At 48.1% G+C, this 27857-nt stretch overlaps 3 protein-coding genes across 3 annotated transcripts in view; 2 read left to right on the top strand and 1 right to left on the bottom strand.

Moving 5' to 3' along the window:
• The window catches only part of Ern1 (endoplasmic reticulum to nucleus signaling 1), a 91396-nt gene extending 86631 nt beyond the window's left edge, over positions 1–4765 (top strand). The window contains exon 22 of the mRNA XM_028780452.1: positions 590–4765. Within this exon, the coding sequence (XP_028636285.1) occupies positions 590–802 (213 nt within the window). The 3' untranslated portion in view covers positions 803–4765. The remainder of the gene's footprint in view (positions 1–589) is intronic.
• Positions 4766–12684: 7919 nt separating this feature from the next.
• Icam2 (intercellular adhesion molecule 2) lies at positions 12685–24410 on the top strand. Its single transcript, XM_028780607.1, has 5 exons — positions 12685–12785; positions 19798–19911; positions 21453–21725; positions 23181–23498; positions 24075–24410. The coding sequence occupies exons 2-5, from the start codon at positions 19851–19853 to the stop codon at positions 24260–24262; spliced, it is 840 nt and encodes a 279-aa protein (XP_028636440.1). The 5' UTR covers positions 12685–12785; positions 19798–19850; the 3' UTR covers positions 24263–24410.
• Positions 24411–24941: 531 nt separating this feature from the next.
• Prr29 (proline rich 29) lies at positions 24942–27254 on the bottom strand. Its single transcript, XM_028780693.1, has 6 exons — positions 27164–27254; positions 26833–26908; positions 26565–26671; positions 25576–25796; positions 25370–25440; positions 24942–25162 (listed from the first exon to the last, which is right to left on the bottom strand). Exons 1-6 carry the CDS (start codon positions 27221–27223, stop codon positions 25134–25136), a joined length of 564 nt encoding a protein of 187 aa, XP_028636526.1. The 5' UTR covers positions 27224–27254; the 3' UTR covers positions 24942–25133.
• Positions 27255–27857: the final 603 nt, after the last annotated feature.

Genomic DNA, 27857 nt, shown 5'->3' with positions numbered 1-27857 from the left:
AAAAGGCCATGTTTTCTCTCAAGGAATTTCTCTCCAAAGACTTAGAATGCAGGATTAAGCTGTAAGGACTAGTCTCTTGGGACATGTGTGCTTCATGGTCTCTGCTGATTTATGGTATCCTCTGAGTGCCTGACAGCCACCGTGTACTCTCCTGGTTACAGGGACTGGTTAACAGGGACTCCTGGTTACTTTCCTGTATAATGCCAGATCTTGAGTGATTTGGGAAGGGTCCCTCTATGTCCTCTTGGAACCCTAGGGATGCTCTTGACCTATGCTGTCGCTCAGGAGCCTTCACACAGTGCAGACCTCAGTCACAGAAGCAGCCTCTGAGCCTGTTGGCAAAAACACTACACTCTCATGACCTTCACAGGAGGCCTGCGCCCCCTTCCAGGCAGCCAGCACCCTAGTGAAATCAAACCCACTCTCCATAAGCCAAGCCTTGGATGCTTTGAGCTTTACTTTTGAAGGAAGAAAGGCTGCAAGACAACTGGGATGTACCGTGGTGCATGCATCTCTTGTCCTTTCCTTACAGAGAAGCCCTTAGCACTGTTATCGGCTGCTAAAGCTGTGTCTGTCTGCTCATTCACAGAAACACCACTACCGGGAGCTTCCTGTGGAGGTTCAGGAGACGCTGGGCTCCATGCCTGATGACTTTGTGCGCTACTTCACGTCCCGCTTCCCCCACCTCCTCTCTCACACCTACCAAGCCATGGAGCTGTGCAGACATGAGAGACTCTTCCAGACCTACTACTGGCATGAGCCCACAGAACCCCAGCCTCCAGTGATTCCAGATGCCCTCTGAGCTAGGGCAGTCCTCTGGTCTGGTGGCCCCAACAATGACCATGGGCCTGATCTCTGCAGTCATAGTTTGTTGCCTCTGGGATTAGCAGCAGGAAGACTAAGCTTCTCAAATCAAGTGCCTTGAGCTGCTGATCTGCCGCCAGAAGAGGATAATTCTGATCCTAGGAAGCAGGAGAAGATGGTCGCTCGTGACTACAGAGACCTGAGGAGATGCCGCCCTGAAACCTTGTAGTCAGGGGTATCTACAAAGGTGGGCCTGTCCCAGAGGCTGCAAAGGAACAGTATCAACCTTTCACTGGACGAACTCATTTCCACTTTTATTTCTTTCTAAAATTCCTGTGGGATGGCATTTTGGGGGCCTTTCAGTGAGAGAGTGGAGGGATCCTGTTTTGCCTGCATGCTGGAAGCAGCTTGGTTGGGGTACAGCAAGTGCAGCCTCTGATAGAAATGGTTTGAGAGATGTGGGGTGCTGAGGAAGAGATGTTCGAGGCATTGCCATGGAGATAGGAAGCACCTCCAAGTTCCTGAGAGCCTGTGTTGCCTCGTGCCGCCAGTTGTGAGCGTGGGCCTGGAGACGTGTTAGCAATGCCTGTGGATACCTGACGTGTCAGTGGCTCTGTCTGGAAGATGAAGCAGACACTCAGTTCTGGATGTGGTGCTGGCCCAGCACAAGCAGCCTAAATAGTGGCCCCTGATAGGTTGAATCCTGGCCATGCGGGCCAGAGATGAAGAGTTTCATGGCCAACAGGAGGCAGCTAAGACTGGACAGGGGCAGACAGGTTGTCAGGGCCAGAGAGGAGCAACTAGAGGGAGCCTCCCAGTCACTCAGAGAAGTTCAGAACCAGAAGGTGAGTGATAGGGTCCCTCTACCCTAGAGCCCAGCAGATTAGTGCATAGATTGTGAGTCAAAGCCCTGCGGGTAGAGAGCCAAGGTCAAGCTACCACAGGCTTTGTAGGCCAGCTTGTATGTGTCTCCTGGCAGGTTTTAATAAGTGAGTTTTGATCATATTGCAGAAAGCTACGTTTGCATAAGTAAATTAAATGTAGCTTGATGCTTGTGAAGAAGAAATGCAAGATATAATATCTTCTGTTTTATGTGGTACCAAAAATCACCAGTCCCTCAAGAATGTAAAACCATGTACTGCTGAGGACTAAGACTCTCTAGCAACACTGTGTAAATGTATTAATGTCAAAGTAATTACATCAGTACCATTTTTCTCTCAACTTAATTTTAAATCTTAGTTCCAGTCAGAATTTGTTGTCTTCTTCCTCCCAGGAACCTTAGAGGTTAGAGTGCAGTCAGGGTCTGTGATGGAGCTTCTGTGTAGGCTCCCTGGAGACAGCCGACGTTTCTGTTGTATAGTCCTGGGGAGCTGAGGCTCCATTTTGTTCTGTGCTCACAGTGGCCTCAGCAGCCTCATGCACTGCACTGACTGCAGTCACCACCACTGCGTCCCCTAAGAGCTCTTCTGGGTGTACTAGTACCAGGGCCACTTACCCAAAGCTTCCTCTGCTGCTGCTGAAAATTTTGATTTTCTTACTTTCATGGTGGCCAAAGAGGACTTTTTCTTAACCTCCTACATCTTTGGACCTCACGGGTGACCCTGTTTAGACCCTGGGACCTCAGCCCCACATTTGGTTTCCTGCTCACCTCTTAGCATAGCACTTTGTCACTGGCACAAGAGGTGACAGCCAAGACCAACATGAGGAGGAGGAACAGTGTAGCGGGGACTGCTGCTTGCCCTGTTCCTCATGGCTAAGCTTCCCTCTGGGAAGTGCTGCAGTTTCCTAAAGGCTCAGCTTGGTTTTACCTTCCAGTTCGCATGGAGTCAGCTTTTCAAATGTCCTTGCCACTTCTCAGATCAGTTTCTAACCAATCAAATTTCCAGAAATCCTCTGTTCATCATACTTATTTGAAAACCCACCTAGTTTTCTGTAGTGCTGGATGGGCTGTGAGACGCTTGGGACATAGATGGAGAACGCAGGGAAGACTTCTGCCGTTTGAAGCCTCATGAGAGTCAGCAGCACACAGGTGTCAGGGCAGAAAGAAAATTCCAGTGGTCAGGAAGGGTGTGTATTTGGGGTTTGCCCTGCTTGTGCCTTAAAACTGTCCCATCTCAGAATCAGTCAGGACTGGTCAGCTCACTGTCTGTCTGTCTGTCTGTCTGTCCTCTAGGTGATCATGAAAACACTGGGTGTCTGGGATGCTCAGCAGGAGACATTGTCTTTAGGCCAGGGCAACTCTGTAGCATTACATATCCACAGAGGCTGCTAGGATCCCCAGAAGACTGCCAGTTTGTCTACAAGTACAGCATCTTCATCTTTAGGATGGAATTGAGCTGTGTCTGTGATGTTATTTTTGTTTAAATCTTGTCTTGTGTTGAACTTTCAGTTTAGGAAGTGTGCCGTTTCGTTAGGTACCAAAGCACTTGCACTTTTGGGAACATAGATGTCACTTGATGAATCACTAGGCCACCTAGAGACTGAAGGTGAACCCCTGATTGCAGAGGTGTCCCTGCTCTAGATACAGCAGTAGCTGCAAGCTTTTCCCATGATGCATTACAGAGAGGATGGAGGTCTGAGATCACTGGGTGTGGTTGAGTGGTTCCCACCAAAATAAAAATAGGCATGAGACGCTCCTCAGAGTCCACTTGACATTGTGGAGGTTTTGTGTGCACGTGATTCAGTTAGCTGCAGCAGCAATTTTTCCCAAAGTAAAAGGCTAATCAGTTGGTTGCTTCTGTGACCACTGCAGAGCCACCTCTGGCTGCAAGCTCTCCTGTGCTGGCCCCTGCTTGTCATCTGCAGGGCTTTGGGCCTGCTCTCTAGTGGTGCCAGGATTCCTTTGTCTGCTTCTGGGTCTGCTCTGTGTTCATCGTCTTCATCATCATGGTCCAGAGGTGTAGGAAGAGCCAGAAGTGCAAGCAATAGCTGCTCTGGAGAGAGCCTCTTGAAATTCACCCTGCTCTGTGATTGGTTTTCCAGCAGTTCTGTCCTTGTCCATCCCTCATGTCTGGAAGCCATGGTGTTGGCCTCCTGGGGCCTGACATCAGCTTCTCCTGAAGGTTTTCAGATCTTCTACTGAGATCTCAATTCTTTTAAGCCAAAGTGCCTGCTCTCCCATACTTGGTTTTCATGATGAACTAGTGAATTTCCGTGTGTAAATCTGGTTGCTTTTGCACTTAGGTTTCTTCTGTACTTAGTAGAAAGCCACAGAAGCACATCTGTGCTGACCTCCCCCTGGAGCAGCCTTATCCACACTGCTTGCCAGAGTCCTGTGGCCTCATCTCTCCGGTTCCCTTGTGTTTGGTGGGTATAGTATTCCTTCCCAGTTGTCCCTAAAACTGTGACTGGGGATTCCCCACTCCCCTAAGCATTACCAGCCAGCTGTGTGGCTTCCCCACGTGAAGCAAGACCTTGTGTAGTTCTTTTTACAATGACATATTTATTGAATCTATTTATATTTATTTAATTTTTACTCTGAAGTATATCCGGTTACAATTGCACTTGCTTAAAGCACATCAGACCTATTTTGGACAATACCCCTGACCATTCTAAAACTGGAAAAGGAAAAGTTACACTGTATCCTGCCGCCTTATGGTAGCCTTGTCTTTAAAGGGTGAATAATTTGGTCTGGGTAAAATGTTAATTTTTAGATGATTTTTAAAAAAAATCTTGTGCCATGTGTGTCTTCTCTGTGAACAGTTAATTGTTTAATTGATATATGCTGATCGTGTGATTCACTCCTCTTTGTGGAAACTAAAATATTCTTTTTAGCTTTATATTTTATAAACTGCCAGATTGTACAACTTTTATGTGTATTTTTAAAGCTCATGATATGAGGATCATTATCTAAGTTAAACGGCCTATTTTTTTACCTCTTGTACAGTTTTATAATTCTGCTCATTGATGAAGTCGACTTATGCTGAGCCAACCACAAATAAAGGTAGTTTTAGATTTGGGAGTTGCCTTGTTTCTTTCTTTCTTTCTTTTTTTTTTTTTTTTAAGATTTATTTATTTCATGTATGTGAGTATACTGTTGTTATCTTCAGACACACCAGAAGAGGGCATCAGATCCCCATCAGATCCACCATGTGGTTGCTGGGAATTGAACTCAGGACCTCTGGAAGAACAGTTCTTGCTCTTAACTGCTGAGCCATCCCTCCAGCCCAGTTGCCTCGTTTCTTAAAGACTAGAATGCCACTCAGAGCAAGGACCCAGGGCCACCAGCTTCAGAGCCACAGCATCTGCATGGCCGGAACAGCTGGCTAAGCTTGTTAGACAATGGCTCCCCGGCATCTACAGCTAGGTTCCAGAGCTAGAACATCCTCCTGGGGGCTATTGAAGAAAGACCTGGAACATGATAGCAGCTCACACAACAGCTGTGTCCCCACGGGATGTGCCAGTGCAACCTGCAGTCAATTTAAAATCTCCCTATGCCTCCTCATCCTCCTGGCTAGAGAAGTCATGGAGGCTCCCCGGGCTCTTGCCCAAGACAAGGGCTGTTTAAAAAGCATGCACCTCAGGATCCCCAGAACATCTTGTCAGACACTGTGGCACCTAGGAGGGTCCTGAGACTTGTGGTCATACCTTTCAAGGATTAAATCTTGAACCCAGCTACATCTTCAGGAGACAGAGAGCCTATTGAGGGTTGGTCCCCAGAAGGACACTCCTGGGAGGTGGCAGAGACCTCAAGAGCTAAGGCCTGTGGGTGGCGATGCAAGGAAGGGGGGACAGGTAGTTTGGAGTGTGCCCTTGAGGGAATTTGGGTACCTCCTCTTCCTCTGTTTTCTGGTTACAAGGTGAGTAAGTAGTTCTTTCTGTTGGCCTCTGGGCAGCTAGAAAGGTACTGACAAGTAGGATGGGAGGGAGGGAGACCAGGTCGATGCCCCAGAACTCTATGATCTCATTACAGTCACCGGCCCCTCCTTCCAGGAACTTCCATTCTGATCTCCACTGAGTCCCAGAATAACAGGTGTGAGTAGTCTGGGAGGAGCAAAGGAGGCTGGGAAAGCCAGGGTCCGGCACTGTCTTCCCCTCCACAGTGGGAGATCACAGTTCCCATAAACTACCAAGATGGTAGGTAGATTCTTCCAACACAGAGGCCCCACCATACACTCTAATGACTGTATTTGCAGCTATTCACTGGTTAATAAAACAAACAAACAAACCCAAGCTAGAGAAATGGCTCCATGCCTGCTCTCACAGATCTTAGCAACCACATGGTGTCTCACAACCATCTGTAAGGGGATCTGATGCCCTCTTCTTGTGTGTCTGAAGATAGCAACTGTGTACTCACATGTACAAAATAAATAAATAAATTAATAATAATAAAGCAATCTTGTTGGGTTTTCCCCTTGCCAAGCAGCCAGTCTTGGCCTCTTCCAAAAGAAACGGTGCATCTTCCCTTCTGGTCTCCAGTTGAGCACACTGGTTTTATTTATCCATGAAATAGAAGTTAAAAGGGGCAAGGGCTGGGCGTGGTCATACTCACCTTTAATCCTAGCACTGGAGAGACAGAGGCAGAAGCCAGCAGATCTCTGTGACTTTACAGGTCAGTCTGATCTACATTAGCCAGTTCCAGGTCAGCCAGGGCTGTGTGGTAAGATCTTGTCTCAGGAAAAAAAGGGAGGGGGCTGGGGCAAGAGGATTGCCAGGAGTTCAAGTCCAGCCTGGTCCTCATAGGCTCCTCCTGCATGTCTGCATGTCCTTCCTCAACTCTTCAGCTCCTGAGTGTTTATGGATCTATTTTTAACATCTATATTAGCCTCCTGAATCGTCCCTCGGAAGCCTAGAGAGATGGCATACTGGATTCCAGAGGATCCCAATTCAGTTCCCAGCACCCACATGGGGTATTCCAGTCATTTGTAACTCCAGTTCCAGATGATCCAGTGCCTTCTCCTGGCTTCTGTGAGCACCTGGATTCATGTATACAAACTCCCATGCAGACAAAACACATATACAAATAAGTAAAACTAAGAGAGTCTGTCACACTGCCTAGTGACTCACACCTGTGACCCCAGCCCTTGGGAGGCTGAGGCAAGATTGCCATGGGGTCTAAACCATCCTAGGCTATTCAGTGAATTTCAGTCCAACCTTGGGCTACAGGGTGAAAGCCTGTCTCAAAATACACTGTTTCTCAGGGACCCATCTGCATCCAAATCCACCTTTGAACATAAAGGCATGTTTGGACAGCCACCCTGAGATGTAATTCTCATGCCTTTTAGAGTAGGTGGCGACAGGATGCTTTCTCCACCACTAGGTGGCGCTCGTGTGCTGTTCACCCCCAGTCCTGCAGTGGATTCTTATCAGTACGGCCACTCAGTACCAGCCTGGATGCTGATATTACTCCACACCCAGCAGTGGGACTCCCCTGAAATGAGGCTGGGGTCCAGACCAAGGGAGACCAAGAGATCTAGCTTTCCTTTTTTCCCCCCTAACAATTTTTGTTCAGTTTGGTTTTATGTATATGGGTGTTTTGTCTGTATACTACATAGATGCAGTAACCACTGAGGCCAGAAGAGGGTGTCAGATCCCATAGGGTTACAGTTGTGATGCAGTGAGTGCTTCCTCTGGAAGGACAGCCAATGCTCTTAACCACTGAGCCATCTTTCCCTCCGGGGACCTGGCTTTCTAAACCCAGCTCCTTCATTGGCTGATAAGTTTTCTAAGCAACCCCATAGCCACAAGCTTTTCCCAATACAAGTTAACATTGACCAGAATATACGCCACCCTGTCCCTTGTAGACTGAGGGTGATTCTAGAAGTGGGCATTCCGTGAACCCCTGCGATAGTGCAGGTGCCACTGTGTCCTTCAACAGAGCCTACAAGGACACAGATACCAGCTGTAGCTACCAAACTCCATTGCGTGCCTATTATTAACAAACTCTTGTTCAATGTTTTTACAATTTATCTGTGTAACTCATGATTCTAGACTGACCCACAGCCTGTTATTTGGGCTCTTGGCCAGTGAATTTCCTGTCTACCGTGAAATTCTAGCCTTCTCTGCCCTGATCAACCCCTTGCTCTGCTTCCTGCTTGTGTTTAGTTGGATGTTATTTAATTAGACAGTTCTTTATTCTGCTAAAACAATGTATACACCTCTCACCTGTTGTACTACCTGGTTTTGTGTGTCAACTTGACACAAGCTAGAATCATTAAAGAAGAAGGAGCCCCAGTTGAGGAAATGTCTTCATGAGATCCAGCTGTAAGGCGTTTTCTCAATTATTGATCAATGGGGGAGGGCCCAGACCATGGTGGGTGGTACCATCCCTGAACTGGTGGTCCTGGGTTCTATAAGAAGACAGGCTGATCAAGCTAGAGGAAGCAAGCCAGTAAGCAACACCCTCCATGGCCTCTGCATCAGCTCCTGCTTCCAGGTTCCAGCCCTGTTTGAGTTCCTGTCCCAACTTCCTTCAATGATGTATTGTGACCTGGAAGTGTAAGCTGAATAAACCCTTTCCTCCCCAACTTGCTTTTTGGTCGTGGTGTTTCATCACAGCAATAGAAACCCTAAGACAAGTTGGTACCAATGTAGTGAGATATGGTTGTGACAGGTCTGACCATGTTTTGGGGAGGATTGTGGAAGGACTTCAGAACTTCAAGCTAGAAAAACCCATTGGTTGTTGAAACCTCAATGGAAGGTTCTATAGGAGCTTGGAAGATAATTTTGAGAACAGTGCAGAGAATGGAGGCCTGGCTTGTGAAGTTTCAGAGGGAAGACTCTATCAGGACTGTTTCCTATTTTGATTTACGATTCTGTGGTTCTGGTTAGCTGTGGCTGAAGAATTAGCTGTGATTAACAAGATACCAGAACTATTAAAGCAAAACCTTGGTGTTCCTGGGACAATTAATGTTGGTTATCTGGAGCTAAGAAATTAGCGGTGGTTAAGATGAGGTGACATATTTACTGAGAGCTCAGAGAAGCTGTGTTCCAGAGGCGGCCAAGGTTATACCTTGTGGTAAACTGGACTTGGGGGATGTGTAAAAGTCACCCAGGTGGTACCATTTCTGAAAGGATGAAGGGGTCTTATCGAGCAGCTGAGACTTGGCACCGAGAGAGGTCACTGATGAAGGTGCAGCCTCAGTGCAATTGAATATCCAAGACCGAATGAGTTATTCAAAGATGTCTAAGCATGATGCCAGAAAGAGAGCCTACGACAGGCTTTTGGTGAAAGTGCAGCCAGTTTGCAGCAAGGGACTTCAGGAGTTTTGGAGATGTCAGTACCATGGAGGCTGCCACCAAGTATAGCAGCAGCAGTGGAGTGAAACTAGCCAGAGCCTGGAAGACAAGCTGTGTGCTAGAGGGCAGAGCTGGAGAAGTGTCCTGAGCCCTTTGGAGGAGCCCCAGAAGATTATGTGTGGATTCCAGACATTGTACCTTGAATTATTTATGCTGTTGGAGTTTAGTTTTACTTGATTCAGATTGTGACTGTGCCCCGGTTCTTCCCTCTTGAAGAAGATATTTAATTAATTTTGATTTTTACAGATCCCCAAAGCTGAAAGACCTTGAACTTTTAAAAGAGATTTGGATTTTTAGAGAGATTAGGTATTCTAAAAAGATTGAAATGTTAATGCACTTGAATTTGTAAAGACTGTGGGATTTTTTTTTTTTTTTTTTTTTTTTTGTTTTTCAAAACAGGGTTTCTCTGTGTAGCCCTAGCTGTCCTGGAACTCATTCTGTAGACCAGGCTGGCCTCGACAGGCTGGCCTCGAACTCCGAAATCTACCTGCCTCTGCCTCCCAAGTGCTGGGATTAAAGGCATGCGCCACCACTGCCCAGCTGACTGTGGGACTTTTAAAGTTATTTATGATTTTAATGTGAGATCTTGGAGATGAATGAGAAAGGGATGTGTGTGTGGCTTAATGGTGATATTTGTGTGTCAAGGTGACAAAGGCTCAGTTGTACTGGCTGGTTTTGTGTGTCAACTTGACAAAAGTTAGAGTCATCAGAGAGGAAGGAGCCTCAGTTGAGGAAATGTCTCCATGAGATCCAGCTGTAAGGCATTTTCTTAATTACTGAACAATGGGGGGAGGGTCCAGACAATGGTGGGTGGTACCATCCCTGAACTAGTGGTCTTAGATTCTATAAGAAGACAGGCTGATCAAGTCAGGGGAAGCAAGCCAGTAAGCAACACTCTCCATGGCCTCTGCATCAGCTCCTGCCTCCAGGCTCCAGCCCTGCTTGAGTACCTGTCCTGACTTCCTCTAATGATGGATTATGATCTGGAAGTGTTAAGCTGAATAAACCCTTTCCTCCTAAACTTGCTTTATGGTCGTGGTGTTTCATCACAGCAATGGAAATCCTAACTAAGATGACTTCTCTATCCACCAAGGGATAAAGGGGGTCAACTCAGAATAAACAATGTACCCAGGCTAAGCCAGTGATAGCATAGATGTCCCAATTGCTCTTCACAGTATAGTATGCAAATGTGTCTTTATCGTACAGGATATGTGTAAACATCCCATCTGTCCTTCCCATCTCAAAAGAGACTGTAGGACTTTGCTTAGTGGCTTGAGGGGTGACTCCCTTTTCCACCATATGTGTCCACCATTGCTATAGACCACCCTTCCTAGAAGCTAAACCAATGCCACCCCTCCTCCCATCTAGGACTTTAAACCTCTAAATCTGAACTAAATATTTCTTTTTCTCTCTTAAGTTTGATCACCAGGGCTAGAGAAATGGATAATTGGTTAAGAGCGTTAGCTACTTTTCCAAAGGACCAGGGTTCAATTCCCACCACCGACATGGCAGCTAACAGCTACCTGTAACTCCATTTCCAGGGAATCTGATGCCCTCTTCAAGCCTCTGTGGGCTCCAGGCTTGCATGTTGTACACAGACCTATACACATAAAAAAGCCCACATATATTATACCTCAGGTGTTTTGCTGTGACAATATGATGCTGACTGATACAGATATCTACCCCAATTTATGTCTGCAACAGATGCCTCTAAAACATGGCAGGACACTTTAAAATTACTTTGAAGCCAGATGTTGTGGCACATGACTTTAGTCCTAGTACCCAAAAGGCAGAGGCAGGTAGATCTTTGCATTCTGCCAAACCTGATCTACAGATTAAGTTCCAGGGCAGCCAGGGCTATACAGAGAAGCCTAATCTTGGTAGGGTGCTGGTGGGAATTGCTTTGAAGAAATTGAGGCACAAAAGCACCAAGAGAAACTGCTCCAGAGAGACTTCCGGCGTTCTTGGTTGGCATTCATTCACAGTCTGGAAGATTCTGTGGACTCCTGATAAGATTTAATTTGTGACTTTGCTGAACCAGAACTTTAACTGGTATAAATTGTGAAACTGACTACTGGAAACAAGATCCTTTGCTTTTGAATGAACTTTGCTGGCTGGTTTCCCAGGACCCACCCCTAGCACCCAGCCTTCATACTTCCTGCTCGTTAAATAAAACCACCCTGCTAGAGTAAATGACTTGCTTGTTAAGGCTACAGACATGAAGAGATTTTAGGTGATGATTCTTAGTCATTAATAGGTTTTAGTGGAGTACAGGACACAGCCAGAGGTGCTCTGTGTCACTACAATCACAGAGGACCATTGGGTGGCTCATTCCATCGAAGGCCTCAAGAAACTGCACATCAAGGAGAGTAAACAAGACTCCAACTCTTCTGTAACTTGCAGTGAGTGGCCATCCGACACAGCTTTGGAGTATGTTACCAAAAAACTGAATCTGAGATTGCCCGACCCTTTAACCACTTTCAAATGTGTAGTTCTGCAGTATTATGTAATTGCACCTTTCTGCAGCAGCTGAAGCATTCGTGGATAAGAGACAGCCACATTTCTAGCTGAGAAGCAAAGAGGAAGGAACACAGTCCCACAATGTCTTTCCAAGATGGTCCCCGAGTGACTTACGGATCTCCCAGGAGGTCCCTGCCCTCTTTGAAAGGATTCTAGGTTATGATTTCAGGGTTTTTTCAGTCAGTGGTCACTTGGTTCTGTTGTTCCTGGGCAATGAAGACATAGAACATTGTGGCAGGGAGCGTGGGGAAGATTTGAGATGCTTACTTTGTGGTACCCAGGGAGCAGAGAGAAAGAGAAATTGAAAACAGGAATTTGAGCCAGCAAGGTGGCTCAGCGAAAAAGGGTGTATATCGAACCCGATGACCAAGAGAGAGTTCAACCCTCAGGACCCACATGGTAGGAGAGAGCTAACTTGTTCTCTGCTTCTCTGCGGCACACACATCTGCATTCATGAACATGTGCACACTAAATAAATACATGTGCTAATAAGTTTTTTTTAAGACACTGGGAATTTGCATACTATGTTCATAGCCACATCATTTACAACAGCCAGAAAGTGGAAGTAACATGTGTCCAACTGTGGACAGGTGACTGATAAAAATGTGACGGTCACTGTGTCCAGGGAGGCTGACCTTAGCCTTAGAAAAGGATGTTCTACCACATGGATGAACCCAGAAGTCGCTGAATGACACGAAGCAGTCGCAGAAGCCAAACACAGAGACAGACAGTGGAAAAGGAGTTTCTAAGGGATTAGGGAAGGAATGGAGAATTTCTGCCATGGGTCTGGATTTTCAGTTTGGAAAGGTGAAAAGACCCGGAGATGACTCACTGTGAGTGTACTAAGAGCCACACGGATGGATGTTTGAAAATAGTTAAAGAGCCAGGCATGGTGGCTCATGCCTGTAACTCTCAAAAGGCTGAGGCTGGAAAACTGAATTTGAGGTTAGCCTGTTGTATGTGGTGGGGACTCTGCCAAAAACAAAACAACCCCCCCCCCAAAAAAAAACCCACAGACAAAGTAATAAATTTTGTTAGGTATATTTTATGACGGGTGGGAAAAGCTGCTGGTAGAGCTAAAGTCCTGTTAATTTGGTGTAGAAACAACAGCACAGGAAACACGTGACCTCTGAGAGAGTTGAACGTTCAACTGGTAGAAACTTACACACACACAACCACATTGCGGCAGGGTCCCCAGTTGCCAACATCTGAGCCTCTGAAAGGTAAGTCACAGCATCTGGCTTTCCCTGCTCCCCTCCCAGGATCCCAGCAGCATGGAACTTTGGGACTCCTGAGTGTTAAGTAAGCCTGAATTCTGGTCTCTTCTCTCTAGGACTCAGCTCCCCCACCCCACTCTGGTCTGCTAGTGGTTGGGGATTCCCGGCCGGGCAGGCCAGCGGAGCACCTCCCTAAAAGTTTCTGAAGCATTTGTTTTCCTTGTCTGCAGCCCACCATCCCTGCCCCGCCTTAGTGACTGTTTCCTGTTTTGTGTTTTCTTCCTTCCTTTCCCACTCTGGGTGGCATCCCTCTAGGTTACAGATTTAGAAACATAGCCCTAGCTGGCCTGGAACACACAGAGCTCCACCTGATTCTATCTCCTGAGTGTTGGGATTAAAGTCATACAGGGCCATCTCCTTTGTACCCCCAAGTCCGCATGGGCTATGACCTGGGAAGGGACAGTCCCCTTCTCTCAAGTAAGGACTGCGGGTCTCATCCTGAAACCAATGCCAGTCGGTGACAGGGGACCTGTCAAAGCTGTGGCCCGCATTCCCACCGAGCCTCCTCCTCCCTTACGTTCAGGAGTTTTCTTTTCCTCTCTGTATTCTTTCTGTAAAATTGAACACATACTGTGTAAGAAGGTGTCGGTGACATATCTGTCACCGTAGTGCACAGTAATGCAATGGCTGTGGGTGAAATGTCAGTAAAACTTTCATGGACTGTAAACTGACGGCTTTCCACCCATGTCCAAGTTCGCCGAAGTAATGACTGGGAGACAGAATTATATATGAATAAATGCTTAGGACATAAGCTTGGGATTATTCCCCAACTAGCTTGTAGGGCAACCACCCGTTTGTTCTGTTCTATGAGTGGCACATGGCTTGTTAACCTCTCTTTAGAGTTCCAGGGCAAATCTCCCTCACCTCCGACTCTATCCCAGAAATCCTCTCTACAGGAGACTCTATCTAGAGAGGGAAAATTAACTCTTTTAATTCCTACAACAATTCTACGAAGGAGATACTATCATTAATCCCATTTTACAGATGAGTGCTGGGAGCTGTACCCAGCTTGGTGGGGGGAGAAGGTGATCTTCTTTCTTCTCCTCTGGTCGGTCGGTTCTTCTTGAGGCAGCCAAGGGGGATAGGAATTGGAAGAGCGTCGGCGAGGGGTAAGACTTGGTCTTACGAGATTTGGGGTAATATCTTATGAGATATTTAGGGTTGCTGTTTAATAAAATCTTTCTTATCTACATTACTAAAGTTTACTTACTAGGCTACTGTAGCTGACCTGCTATCTGTTTGATCCTCTGAGGCCAGAAACTGCAGTTTCTGGCCACTAACACCTCCGCCCAGGGACAGCAGAGAATTAAGAAACGGCTTTGATCTGTCTCTGTAGGAGCTGCCAGGCTCTAACTTAGGTCTGTCGGTTTGAGGTCACAGGAAGAAAAGACACTTAAAGAAGTTATTTTAGTTTATTGCTAGTTTCCTATCTAAGGGGGAAAATGGGAAGGTCCTAAGTGGAAAAAGGAAAAAATTCTAACAAAGGAAAAATTCTAAGTAGAGAGATTCTAAGCAGGGAAGAAGGGAGAAGAGGAGAGAGAGAGGGGGGGGGTGAAGTGAGGAAGAGAAAAGTGAGTCACTAACGAACGTCCCTTTGTCTTATACATCATTCAGAGTACCTGATCACATGTTACAAAGTTCATCACAAGTTCACACCAAAATTCAAATCATAAATTGAAATAGAAGTTTACAATCGAGAATGTTTACATGCATATCCATTAGGAGTATAGATAAACCCAAGCAATATTTTTTTCTTCTGTCCTAGCACCTATAATAAATTGTGAGTTCCCTTTAGTGACCCTTGGTTAATTGTTTTACAACCACCTTGGAATGTGCTCTGAGTAGGAGAGAGTCTGGTTACTAAGTGCTGTTAACTGATGACACTTCGGAGACTGGCAAAGTTCTCATAGCAGTTTTGACTATCAGAAAGGGACTTAATAGCAGTCCCACTATAAAAGAGCTTAATAATCATTGATATAATTTTAGGAATTCTTATAGGATCATCATTAAGACTTAAGAAGTCGTCTATTTGTCTATATAGCATCACTACGAGACAGTACATCTTCGTGGGTCTGCAGAGATCGATCTGCTCCAAAGGGGAGTGCTATTGCTTAGTGATTGTTATATATGTTTAATAATAATAGGAAAAGCATATTAATAGCAGGATCTTTCCTAAAATATGTCCAACATAGCCTTGCTGAATGTGGCACACTTGTCGCAGATAATAATCCGAGGCAAGCATTTCAGGATGATCAACTGCTAATTATTAGCTTGTCCTATTATGGCTTCTGACAGATGAGGGATCAGACACATAAAGAGATTGAATGATTTGTCCAAGGTCACACAGACTGTAGGAAGTGGACGTATATGTTTCTTGAGTCTTAGCACAAAAGTTCTTTTAGGGCATGTCTGGATCTGATGGGGGAACTGTGCTGGAGAGATGGCTCAGTGGTGCTTGCTGCTCTGGCAGAGGATGGGAATCCCACCATCCTGCCTTAACTCCAGGGCATCCAATACCCTCTTCTGGCCACACACATAAAAGTGCAAAATAAAATGTCTGTTTTCGTTCAGCTTTACAGGATAATAGTCTAGTCTATTGTTCCCCAGAGGACCAATATACTCTCCCATTAGTAATTGTAAAAGTTGTTATTGACCTACAACGTCTCTAAAACTTGACCTTAGATTTCCTAACCTCTGCCAACTTAGTAGATGTGATTTTCATTTTAATTTCCTGGCTACTGTTGAGTTAAAAGTAATGTCCTCTTTCCTTTGAAATTCTCGGTTATCAACGATTTAATTTGTTTGTTTATTTTTTGGTGCTGGGAATGGAACCTAGGACCTGCACATGCCAGGGAAGCACTCTACTCACTGAGCTCCATCCCCGGCCCCTATTGTTTATGATTTTGACAGTTTTGAAGTCTTGCCTAATTCCCTACCTCAACAACATAATATTCTCTTATGTTTTCTTGTTGATGTTTATGACGTTTCCCCTCATATATGAGAACTTAATGTAAATGGAATCAAGTTCTCCATTGTTGTGATGTGAGGATGCCACACCCCCACCCCCTTCCCCATCCTGTTAATCAATTGGCCCAGCCTCACACAACAGACTTTTCTTTTCTTCTCCTTCTTCTCCTTCTTCTCCTTCTTCTTCTTCTTCTTCTTCTTCTTCTTCTTCTTCTTCTTCTTCTTCTTCTTCTTCTTCTTCTCTTCTTCCTCTTCTTCTTCTTCTTCTTCTTCTTTTTTGTTGTTTTTGTTTTTTTCGAGACAGGGTTTCTCTGTGTAGCCCTGGCTGTCCTGGAACTCACTCTGTAGACCAATCTGACCTCAAACTCAGAAATCCACCTGCCTCTGCCTCCCAAGTGCTGGGATTAAAGGCATGTGCCACCACTGCCCGGCTCAGACTTTTCTTCTAACCAAGCCATCCAGTGTCACCATAGTCTGAATTAGTCACAGGTGTGTTTCTAGGTTCTAGAAACTAGGACCAATTAGTTGATCTGACACCCATATTAATATTTTATATAAAATCTCAATATTCAAAGAGAAAGTTGCCCCTCTTCTTCTTCCTGTGTATCTTGAACCTCTCATGCCTCCACTTCACAATCAGCTTTCAGTTTCCATAAACAACCTTATTGGGATTCACTGGGATTTCACTGAATCTGTTTATCAGTTGGGAAAGAAGTGATCTTTCTTGTATATTTCATTACATTTTATTTCTGGGGCACAGGCATGCCACAGCCCACATAGAGGAGTCAGAGGCTAGCTTGTGAGAATCAGTCCTCACGTGTGAGTCCCAGGGATCAAGCTCAGGTTGTCAGGCTTGGTGGCAAGCGCCTTTATCCTCTCAGTGAGCTGTCCCGGGAACCCACACCCTCAGACTTGTCATTTCTTCTCAAACTAAGTCTGTAAAGCCAATTTTTCTGAGATTTTGTTTACTTTGTTCCATATTTTATGACATATGTTATTTATAGTCTTTACTTTTTATTATTGGGTAGAGGCATTGACAGTAGCCCAAACTAGCTTCAAATTTGCAATCCACCTGTCTCAGCCATCCAAGTGGTGCTGGGATTTCTCTGTGTAGCCCTGGCTATTCTGGCACTCACTCTGTAGATCAGGCTAGCCTTGAACTCAGAGATCCATCTGCCTCTGTCTCTCAAGTTCTGAAATTAAAGAAAGACATGCGCCACCACAGCCAAGGTTCATTTTTATTTTATTTTGTTTTATTTTACTTATTTATTGGTTGGTTGTGTTTGTTGTTTGTTTGTTTTGAGACAGGATTTCCCTGTGTGGCCCTGGCTGTCCTAGAACTTGCTCTGTAGACCAGGCTAGCCTCAAACTCAGAGATTTGCCTGTCTCTGCCTCCCAAGTACTGGGATTAAAGGCATGAACCACCATCGCCTGGCTTATTTTTATTTTTTTAATGGTGGTACTATACATATAAGGTATGTTGTGTGTGCCCATTTGTTTATTTATTTGCAGCCAAGCATGTTCACATTGTTCTGCAAGTTATATTTGGAACCAATCTTACAAAATGAAGCTACCCCTAAGACACCTCCCATTTCCCAGTCCCCACTCCTCTCCCCTCAGCCTCCCTTCTCCTTCTGGGGTATGATCATTCTTTTTATAAACCTGCTGTGTTTCCATGGTTGCTCTGCTAATGATTACTTGCTTTCTTTTTGGGCCCTGTCTGGAAGTTTCCTCTGGCCTTCTGCTGCCTTGCATGTCCCTCCCAAAGGTCTCGGGAGACTCTGACCCTCACAGTGGCTTCCTCTGTCCTACCTCTGATGAGCTCAATCAGCTACCGTAGCTGCTTGCCACTCATAGGGACTTCATCTTTCCCTAGGTATGTGACCTTAGCAGAGCCATTTAGCCTCTCTGTGCCTCAGTTTCTCCTTCTAGGAGATGAGAACAGTGGTAATACTTGAGCTTGTAGAATTTAGGAGTAGTAGTTAGTACTTATAGAGTGCTTTGACAGTGACCAGCCTGAAGTAGGTAAGTAGAGTCACATGCTCCAAGACAACATTTCCATCCATGACAACCCACATGTGCAGTAGAGGTCTCAGAAGATTACACTGGAGCTATAAAATTCGTACCGTGTAGAGACAGCGTAGCATAATCATCGAGGCACAGTAACACGATGGATCGCTCCTAGATTTCTAGTGACATTAATGTACTACCGTGCTGCAGCAGGATTCAAATATAGCACACACAACTATGCATACGAAGTAGGTAGTATCCTGCACCATCTAGGTTTGCATGGACACACTACGATGCTCACACCACCTGATGGCAAATTTCTCTGAACTTGAACTACAAAGTGAGCTCAAGGCCAGTGTGGACCACTGTGTGGGGCCCTGTCTCAAAAAAGGAAAAGCATCAAGAGTCTGGGGATGCAGCTCTTGGCACGTGCCTAGCATGAAACTGCAGCATCTCAGTCACCAACACCCCCAAAAATGAAAAAACAACTCCTTCCCTCCCTAAGTAGCATCTGTCCATCTGTCTGTCTGTCTGTCTGTCTGTCTGTCTGTCTGTGTTGCTGTATATTATCACATTATCATTGTTATTACCCAGAGGAGGCCAGTCCCCATCTTACCACCCAAAGCCCTCGAAGCCGGTCAATCCCCTGTTCCAGGACTCTATCAACCTAATGTGCAATCAGCCACTCCTATCCCCACTCCCACCCCACTCCCACCCCATTCCCACCCCACCCCACCCCACCCCACTACTCCCTTCTCCCTCTTTTCTCTCTTTACTCGATCTTCTTCACCTTCTGGCAGGATCTCAGAGCCCAAACAGCCTCGTTCGGGGACTTCCCTTGATCAAGGCTGATAACATCTGCACTAGACAGCTGTGTACAGCAGTCACTACTCAGCACTGTGGGAAGGACAGGATGTCACAGTGCACTCCAACCCAGGCATCTGGGTCACAGCTTGAGCCATCGAGGTTTCTTCTACTTGAAATCTGGAAGGCACAAAGGTCTGGGAGCTGGCCTTGCACGTGGCTTCCTGAGCTCAGATAATGAGCCCTCAAAACCCTGGGGCTTCCTTTGGATAGGCCCTTTCTAGGATTTCACCGGGAAAGCAAGGAGACCTGCTTTTGCCCTGCCTATCCCTCAGGTTCTAAGACAGAACAGACAGAGGAAGGTTGGCCATATGGCAACACAGTGTCACCTGGGAAGGCCTTCTATCCAAAGTTCACTGCTTGTGGCAAAGCCTGCCCGGAAGATTAGTAAGACCAAGGTTCTGCCTAGAGTAGGCAGATGGACAGGAAGGCACTAACTGACAAGCCCAGGAAAGAGCCTAGGATTTGGGACCTCCTGGGCCACAGGAGACTACTGTGGGCTGCCCTTTTGCAATCTCTGAGCCCTGTGTGAGCCCTGCGTTGGCTGAGTTAGGGCTAGGCTTCTCCGGGAAACTAAGGGAGACATTAAGGTATGCGATATACTCATGGCAGTAGCAAGAGATTGCTATGTGACTGTGCTCTAACTTTGGTTATTGTCTCCCAGAGATAACTCCAAAAGAGGCCTGGTAGAATTCAGAGTTCCCCAGATCTGAACAAAAGGAGGCCTCGTTCTGCCCCATGTATGGCAATAGAAATTCCATGTACACACCCCCCCACACACACACACACATGTAAGTGCATGCACACTTGCACACATTCACGCATGCACACACACTTCCCTGTACGTGAGCTCCATAGCACTGCTTCCCTAACCCTGCACAGGGAACATGCCATGTGGGAGAACCGTGTTACACCCCGGCTTATCTGCTGCTTCCCAGCTTCCTCTGCCTGAATTCTTGAGGCCCTGAAGGCTTGGGAGCTGGTCTGTGCATATTGTTTCCTGATCTCAGATAATCAGAGGAAGTGAGCTCACTGGGAGAGGAGACTGCGGATTTCAGTCCGGAGCTCCAGGCTTCACTCCCTGACCTGTAGCATACATCTCTCCCTAACCCTCCAGGCAGCCGTCAGCTGTGCCCCTGAAGCCCACAGACCCCACAGACCCCACCTGAGATGTCTTCTTTTGCTTGCTGGAGCCTGTCTCTAACCCTTCTTGTCTTGCTCTGCAGCCCAGGTAAGCTGCTGGCCCCCAGGGTTCCCAGCACGTGGCATCTTAGGGTGGGGGGTTTTTGATATTCCTTGGGCATCGGGTTGGGGAAGGGGACATCCTGGCCACAGGGGCCTCTTCATAGGTGAGGAAGACTGTGTCAGCCTGGCTTTAGTTTCTCTTGGCCTTGGGCTAGGGACTAGGACCATGGCCCTTTGGATACTAAAGGGAACAAACTCAGAGATCTGAGGATGATGATGTAACATTCATCAATGAATGTTGATGTGACAGGCTACCAGGGTTGGGTGGTGAGCAGTAGGTAAACGGGAGACTCCGGAAGGGATGCCAGGGTCTAAGTAAATATGAGGCAGCGTGCCGAAGGGGCCTAGTGGACCATAGAGGGCACCACTGCGCTCACTAGGACAACAAAATGAAAATGAAAGCCATTTGAATGGGTCATGGAGACCTGGGAGAACACGGCCTCGATGTGCTGAGTGTCCTGTGTCTTCGACAACCTGCCAAATGCTTTCAAGCCTGATTGCACTCAGGACCCAGGGGAGGGCACATGAGCCCTCTTAACAAGTGGAGAAACTGAGGTGCACAGAAATAAGTCGTCTGACTTGTTGTACAGCAAGCGTTGAGTTCAAATCCAGCACTTTCTACATGGAAAGCCCCTCTTTTGCCACTGAATTGAATGTCACTAGCAGATAGCTGAGTGGGCTGCGTGGGGGTTGGGGGGAGAAAGCACAAACCATGTGTAGTCCTGCTGGCCAGGACCTAGGACCTTCATGGTCCTCAGAGAATGGAGGCGAACACTGAGGGTCCTATTGTCTTACACCAGGTACATCCCAAATGTCTGTCCTGCACAGGGCTGTGTGGTCACCATAAAGAGAAACATGAGAAACTCAGGCCCGGCCTGAATGTCCCGGCTCCAATGGTGCCTACGGAGCATCAACATAAATTATGAGTCTTTATGCAACAGGTCCTTTTCATGGTGGTCTGTTGCTTTTCTGGTCTCGTTTCTAACATTCCTCTCCCTAGCTAAGGTCTGGTCATCTTGGCTCTCCATTGCTTCATGGAAGCATGCTCCCAATGGCAGGTCTATGAGCCAGCAGTTCCCTTTATCTGGACCATGCTCCCACAACACGTGCAGGGTTCACTCCTCCCTCCGTCTTTGCCTCAATAACATTATCTTTTACTAGCGACATTATTAAAAACGGAGTCCCTCCACTACCTCTATTCTCTTTCCCTGGAACTTTACCACCATCCAAAGAGCATCCTGGCAGTTTTCTATGATTATGTGAGCTCAGAACTTTATCTCCCTTCTCAGAGGTGTCTTCATGACAGAGGGAACATTGTACAGGGGCTTACGGAAGCCAAAAGTAGGCTTAAGGAAGATTGACCTAGGGCTGACTGATAAAGGGCCTGGAGGAAAGGGACCTGGGAATGGAACAAAGGGACCGACCAAAGGTGACCTATCCCCTTGGGCCTTACTTACAACCACTGGTAAGAGAGCCTCAAGGGCAGACGTCAGCGACATCTGCTGCCTGGTGCTTTTGGTCTTACAGGGTCTGGTGAGAAGGCCTTTGAGGTCTACGTATGGTCCGAGAAGCAGATAGTAGAAGCAACAGAGTCTTGGAAAGTCAACTGTAGCACCAGCTGTGCAGCCCCAGAATCGGGTGGTCTGGAGACCTCCATGAGTAAGATAATGTTGGAAGAGCACCCTCAAGGCAAATGGAAACAGTTCCTAGTCTCAAACATCTCCAGTGACACGGTCTTCATTTGCCATTTCACCTGTTCGGGAAAGCAGCACTCGCAGAGTTTCAACATCAGGATATACCGTGAGTATCTGCGTGAGGCTCTATCCCCTAGCACAGCGCCCATGTCTACTACAGCTGCTGCCACTACTACACACTAACTGCTCAGTGACTTCTCCTGGGTCTCATCATGGGACTCATCTCCCTTGGTCTGTGGGCTCAGGATCTGCTTACAGCCCTGGTTGGACTCTATGAGTCCTGTACCTCAGAAGCAAACTGCAGGTTTTGACCCTTGCTCCAAGAAGGTCAGTCCAGCCAAGGTTTGCACAGATCCTGACGTCACTTCCTACCCCACTTCAGCTACCAGAACACTCACAAGGAGGAAGTAGATCGATCAGAAGAGCTAGCCTTCTCTAGTAGCTCCCTCATTTCGTGGGGGAAAGTGGAGGTGCTGTGCAGTATTCTCGTTGTTCCTCCCAGGACCTGTGGCAAATTCGTGAGCCTTGCATACCATACACAGGGTAGGCCAGGAGTCTCTCGGCTTAGCTCCAAGTGTTTCCCTGCAACTCATTACTGACACTGATGGGTCAAAGAATAGAAAGATGTCCTAAATCCTAGGTGAGTGAGTGGAGGAGAGGCCCTCTAATTTAGAAGGGAATTAGGGTACCACCATAGTCCTCATTCAGTCAATCTGGAATTATATTGGTCATCAATCTGACTGGAGAAGCAAGGCGAACCTGACTCCTGTCCCAGCATCATGAGGAAGCTCAGTCAGTTCCTCACGTGTAGCCTTCCAGATGCTCACAACACAGACACCCAGCTGTTTAATTTGAAATTTGTGCTTAGTATCTAGAGAGGACGGAAACAGGCCCAGATTTTTTATTTGTTTGTTTGTTTTTGTTTTTAAGACAGGCTTTCTTTGTGTAGTCCTGCCTGTCCTGGAATTAGCCCTGTAGATCAGACTGGCCTCAAACTCACAGAGTTCTCTGCTTCTGCCTCCCAAGTGCTGAGACTAAAGGTGTGTGATACCGCTCCCCAGCCCCAGATGTTTTTTAATAACCTTCTAATTGACTGTACCTTTTCTTCCTTCATTCGTTCCTTCCTTTCTTTCTTTTTCCTTTCTTTCTTTCTAAAGAAAGATTTACTTATTTTATATTGTGTACATTCAGAGAGGTCATCAGATCCCACCACAGATGGTTGTGAGCCATCATGTGGTTGCTGGGAATTGAACTCAGGACCTTTAGAAGAGCGGTCAGTGCTCTTAACCGCTGAGCCATCTCTCCAGCCCGGCTGTACCATTTCTGCATCTTCTCTTTGTAGACCCCTTTCTATTTTCTAAACCATGTCTGCAGAGCTAGCACCCGGCACACCCTCTACTATACACTTCCTCTTCCTCCCTCTTCCAGTGAGTGGGCCAAGTTCACTTACTCTCTCAAGTTTAGCTAGGGATCTGGGATACCAGGAGATGGGCCTTAGCCAGGCTGGACCTGCAGGGAAACAGTTCCATCCTGACTGGCCTTCCTCCTTTGTCTCCTGCAGAGCCTCCAGCTCAGGTCATACTGAAGCTGCAGCCCCCTCGGGTGTTTGTGGGTGAAACTTTCACCATTGAGTGCAAGGTGTCCCCTGTGAAGCCCCTGGAGAGCCTCACCCTCTCCCTGCTCCGTGGCAGGGAGACCCTAAAGAACCAGACCTTTGGGGGAGCTGAAACTGTCCCCCAAGAGGCTACAGCCACATTCAACAGTACAGCTCTGAAAAAGGATGGTCTCAACTTTTCCTGCCAGGCCGAGCTGGATCTACGACCCCATGGCGGGCAGATCATCCGCAGCACCTCAGAGTCCCAGATCCTTGAAGTCTATGGTAAGGAGACCCTGTTGGCTGAGAGGGTCAGAGGTAGCACTTCTTGGCAACACGGGGAAAGAAAACCCACGACTCCCACTCCTAGACGGTCTGATGTGCACATACAGTCCTGAGGGCTCCCTCATATACCCTGATTCCCTGGGTCTCTTTCCAAGTTCCAAGCTGAACACTAACTTTTCCAGAAGCCAGAAGAGCTCAACCAGCTGGCTCGGCCATTATTGAGCTGGGTAGCTTTGACTGTGGCAGTGAGCTCTCTCTAGTTATGACTCCTTTCTACAATGAGAAGGCTGGCTGGCCACGACATCCCGTGGTACCCGGTCACTGTATACTGGTGTCTGTCAGGGGACTGGTGTCAAGGGCTGCTGGAAGAGAAGGGTAGTGGCTTTGCCTGATGGCCTAGAGCATAGGCCACCTTCCTCTTAGACGTCACTCTGGAGGCAGACACCTTAGGTCACTACTCTCTGCTACTGGGCTGACTGTGGAATGTATGAATGGGTAGGAAGTGATGATGGACAGACTCCCGGGGCCCTAACATCTGATGATCTCTGAGACTACTACTGTCTCTTGCCTCCCCAGAGCCGATGCAGGACAACCAGATGGTCATTATCATCGTAGTGGTGTCAATACTGCTGTTCTTATTTGTGACGTCCGTCCTGCTATGCTTTATCCTCGGTCAGCACTGGCACAGGAGGCGGACAGGCACTTACGGAGTGCTAGCTGCCTGGCGGAGGCTGCCCCGAGCCTTCCGGGCACGTCCCGTGTGAACCAAGGTTGCCAGGCCCCTGGTGGTTACCGGAACTCAACATGGCGCCTTCAAGGTGTGGTTCAGCACTGGCTGAAGGACTGTGGCAGCAGCAGAAGATTCTGAGACATTTCCTTTTTTATAGCCTCAATACAAATACCTGGATTTCACCCTGTGCGCGCCATGACTGCTCCTGGGATAACAGTCAACACTTATACCAGGGAATGTATTAAGTGTTACCTGTTCACAACCAGTGTCTCCTCAGCTCTTCCCACCCCCTGCTCTTTCCCAGGGCTTTTTGGAGCCTCTGCATCTCAGATCCCAGATATCTACCCACACCATTAGAAGCAAATTATTTCCTCCTGAGGTCTCATGAGGTGAAAGACATTCTGTTCACACCCAACCCGGGGGACCTCATGCTGTTGCTGACTCTCCTTTCTGTCATCAATGAGAGAAGGCTCAACGGAGCTGAGTCAGCTGCAGGGGCCTCCTGAGCTGGGCCCCTCTCGGTCCATGCTGCTCTCCGGGAGTCTTAAGGAGTTTGGAGATAGGAGCTATCCTTTTCTCTCTTCCCCTGTTACAGGCCCAGGGGTGAAGACACAGCCTTCATCATCCCAGAGAGGGGCAGAGACCAGCTGGGCTCTGGTATCAGGGCCTTATTCTGGTCCAGATGGGAAACGGCGGATCAATTGGTTTTCCGTGGCTTCTGGGTCATGGTTGGGCTTAAAGGAGCCTTTACTCCAGAACAGCCAGCACAAGGTGGCAGTAGAGAGCCTGAGGAGAGGGCTTGCCGGGGACAGAGTGGGCAAGAAGGGCCAGCATGGGTGGAGGGTTGCTCCAGGGTTTGGGGCAGCCCTGTGCAGAAGCTGACGAGACCTGATGTACATCTGTCTTCATGGCAGGCTCTCGGCATCATAATAGTCTAGAAAGACAGAACCCTCAGCTTGTTCCTTCCTGCCTTGTTAGACCCCAAGGGTGAACATAGAATGGGACAAGACAGGCCCTGGAGTCGTGGTTGGCAGACACCCCCCAACCCCCGCGCCCGCCTCCCATCCACAGGGAACATGGCCCTTCTGACATCTTAGTCTGCCCCAGGTCAGGCCTCACTGCCCACCCACCCAGCCCCTACCTGAAGCGGGAGGTACATCTGCACCAACAGTCCCTGTTGCACTGGGGGGTGGGGGTGGGGGCACATCTCTCCTGAGATGGGAGAGAGAAAGGAAAGACCCCCTTCAGAGGCTCAGGATGACATCTGAGGCTTTACCTCCAAATTCCTTTCGACCTATATGGGGAACCTGGCCACGCCCTGGCCACGCCCCCTCCCTTCTCACTTACGCCTCCCCTTGCCTGGAGGCAGGGCGCTGGTGCTGAATCCTGGCAGCACCCTGCCAGGGAGGCTGATGTGGGGAAATAGGGAGGAAAGAGGATGGCCAGAGTGGCATGGGGCCCAAGGAGATCACTGGGTAAGGCAAGTAGTGATGGTGGAAGACCAAAGGCTCTTGCTCCTGCGTCTCCGTCTCTTCCTCCATCTGCTCCTCGCGGCTGTCAGTATGGACCTGGGGGTTGTGCAAAGTGAAGAGGGCAGCTGAAGACTCAGGCCTGGCCCTCCCTGCCTCCAGCACTCCACCTCCTCAGCTACTGTCTGCACAAATAATCACCACCTCACGGTAAAGGCTACTGTTCAGTGAGCTACATGCAAGCAAGGCTCCTTGGAGACGCCCACCCCATTACTATGCAGAGAGGAGAAGCTGTAAGAGGCTATGCCGCTCAGCTAAGAGCATCAGAGCTAACAGGAGGGAATGAGGTAATGCGGAACCGACTGAAAGAGTCCCAGTGACTCAGGAGCCGGTACCAGAAGTCTACAAATCTGCCCTTGTTCCTGGATCTTTTAGGGCCCCTCAAGGAAGGGAGATACTCTTCTCAGAGCCTCAGAGGACTTCGGGGTGAGAGGTAGCAGCCGCAACTCAGGGTCTAGACCTACCTCAGGATTTACCTCCTCCCTGAACCCCTCCGGGCTTCCTAGAGCCCCCTTTCCTTTGGTTCCTCTTTTCTCAGACCTCACACCCCTTACTGCCCCCCTGGGGCCTGAGGGACACAGGGAAATATCCAGAAGGAAACCCTTGAGGGCAAGAGGTGGGTGGTAGCAGAGATTCGGTAACTCCCTTCCTATTGGAAGCTGACCAATCCTTGACAAACAGTACATGCCAAAGAGACTCAGGCAGACAGGGGTGCAGGCAAGCTTCCTGCTAGTCTCTCCTCTGTTTTTTGTCTCCAGGTGGGGAACCCTCATATAGAGTCCCACCCTGGGCCCCACTTTTACCTACCTGTGGGCTGGGCCACTCTGGCCCTGGGTTCAGAGCATCTGCCACCAGTTGACTCAGTAGCAGCTGGTGCATCTGTGCATTCTGCAGCAGCATCAGCTCCAGCAGGTCTGAGGAGTGGGTTTCAACAGGCCTACCAGCGCCCCACACAGCCCCTTTCCTCCCGGGCCCAGTCCCGACCTTACTTATTATAGGATGTAACCAGCAGAAGAAGGAAGGCCCCAAGTACGAGTGTTAGAAGGGAGTCAGGAGAGTGACCCAGGACTGTTACCTTCCTTGACTCGGTTATGCTGAGGCTGAGGAGACAGGACTGTCCAAGGAAAGGGCTGCAAGAGGGTCACCCAGGGCTGGGGACATGGGTGGGGAGACTCAGCCAAATCAAGTAGATGAGGGTAGGTCATGTCAGGAGTCCCCCACTTCCCTCTCAGTGTCTCTGCACCTCATGACCCCCTTCCTCCAAGTCCACTCTCTTCCTCTTGGTTAGGGACCTCCCTTCCCACCATCCCGTACCCACCCCAGAGTTTACCGCTACCGTAGCTCCACAGTCTTCTCCCTGACTCCCGCTGCCCCATTTAAGACAGTAAGCTGTGCCCAGGCCTCACCGTAGGGGCTGCTCTCTGTGTTGGGGCATCACTCCAGCTCTCACTCCCAAGGGAGGCCATGCCCTAGCACATTAGTTACCTTGGCAGCTCTGGGGACGCCAGGGAGGGCTCCTCCCAAGAGTACACCAACCCGCCCAGCCCAGGTCGTCCGGTGCCTAGGAAACAGTCCAAGTCTCCGCCCTGGCCTCCTCTTCTTCCGGCTTGTGGGGGGTCTCACTTCTGTCAATCCACCTTGGGAGGCCCCTGTACGGGAGTTCCCCAGGCTTTGGCCATATCCTTCCTGCACCTGGTGCTGGCGCTAACCCTGGGAGAACCCATGTCTGTTGAGTGAGAAGCTGGGGTGACTTGGTTTCCTCATCCCACAAGAATAAAATGTACAGGACCAGGCATGAATGTTTGAGTCAGTAAGAAGGGCGGAGTCAGTCATGCGTAGGAGAGGGGAATCCGAAGGACCCAGTGGTTTCTGGAGGGGATCTGGCCGACCCTGGGCAACTTTACAGAACAGGCTGGGACTCTGGCCCAGAATGCCTGGGGCTCTTCACCTCTCCCTGCAGATTTGCTGAATTCCTGGCTGAGGTGAGCCACTCACTGCCCTTTTAGAGATGGGCAGTCCAGTACTAGAGTCTACAACAGTCTTCTGTTTCCAAAGCATGCATTCTTCCGACAGGAAGTTAGTGAAGTGTCTATTGCGTAA

The sequence above is a fragment of the Grammomys surdaster genome, unplaced genomic scaffold (genome assembly GCF_004785775.1).
Source record: "Grammomys surdaster isolate TR1022 unplaced genomic scaffold, NIH_TR_1.0 371, whole genome shotgun sequence".
In the NCBI taxonomy this organism is placed as follows: Eukaryota; Metazoa; Chordata; class Mammalia; order Rodentia; family Muridae; genus Grammomys; species Grammomys surdaster.
This window is presented reverse-complemented; position numbering and strand designations above follow the sequence as displayed.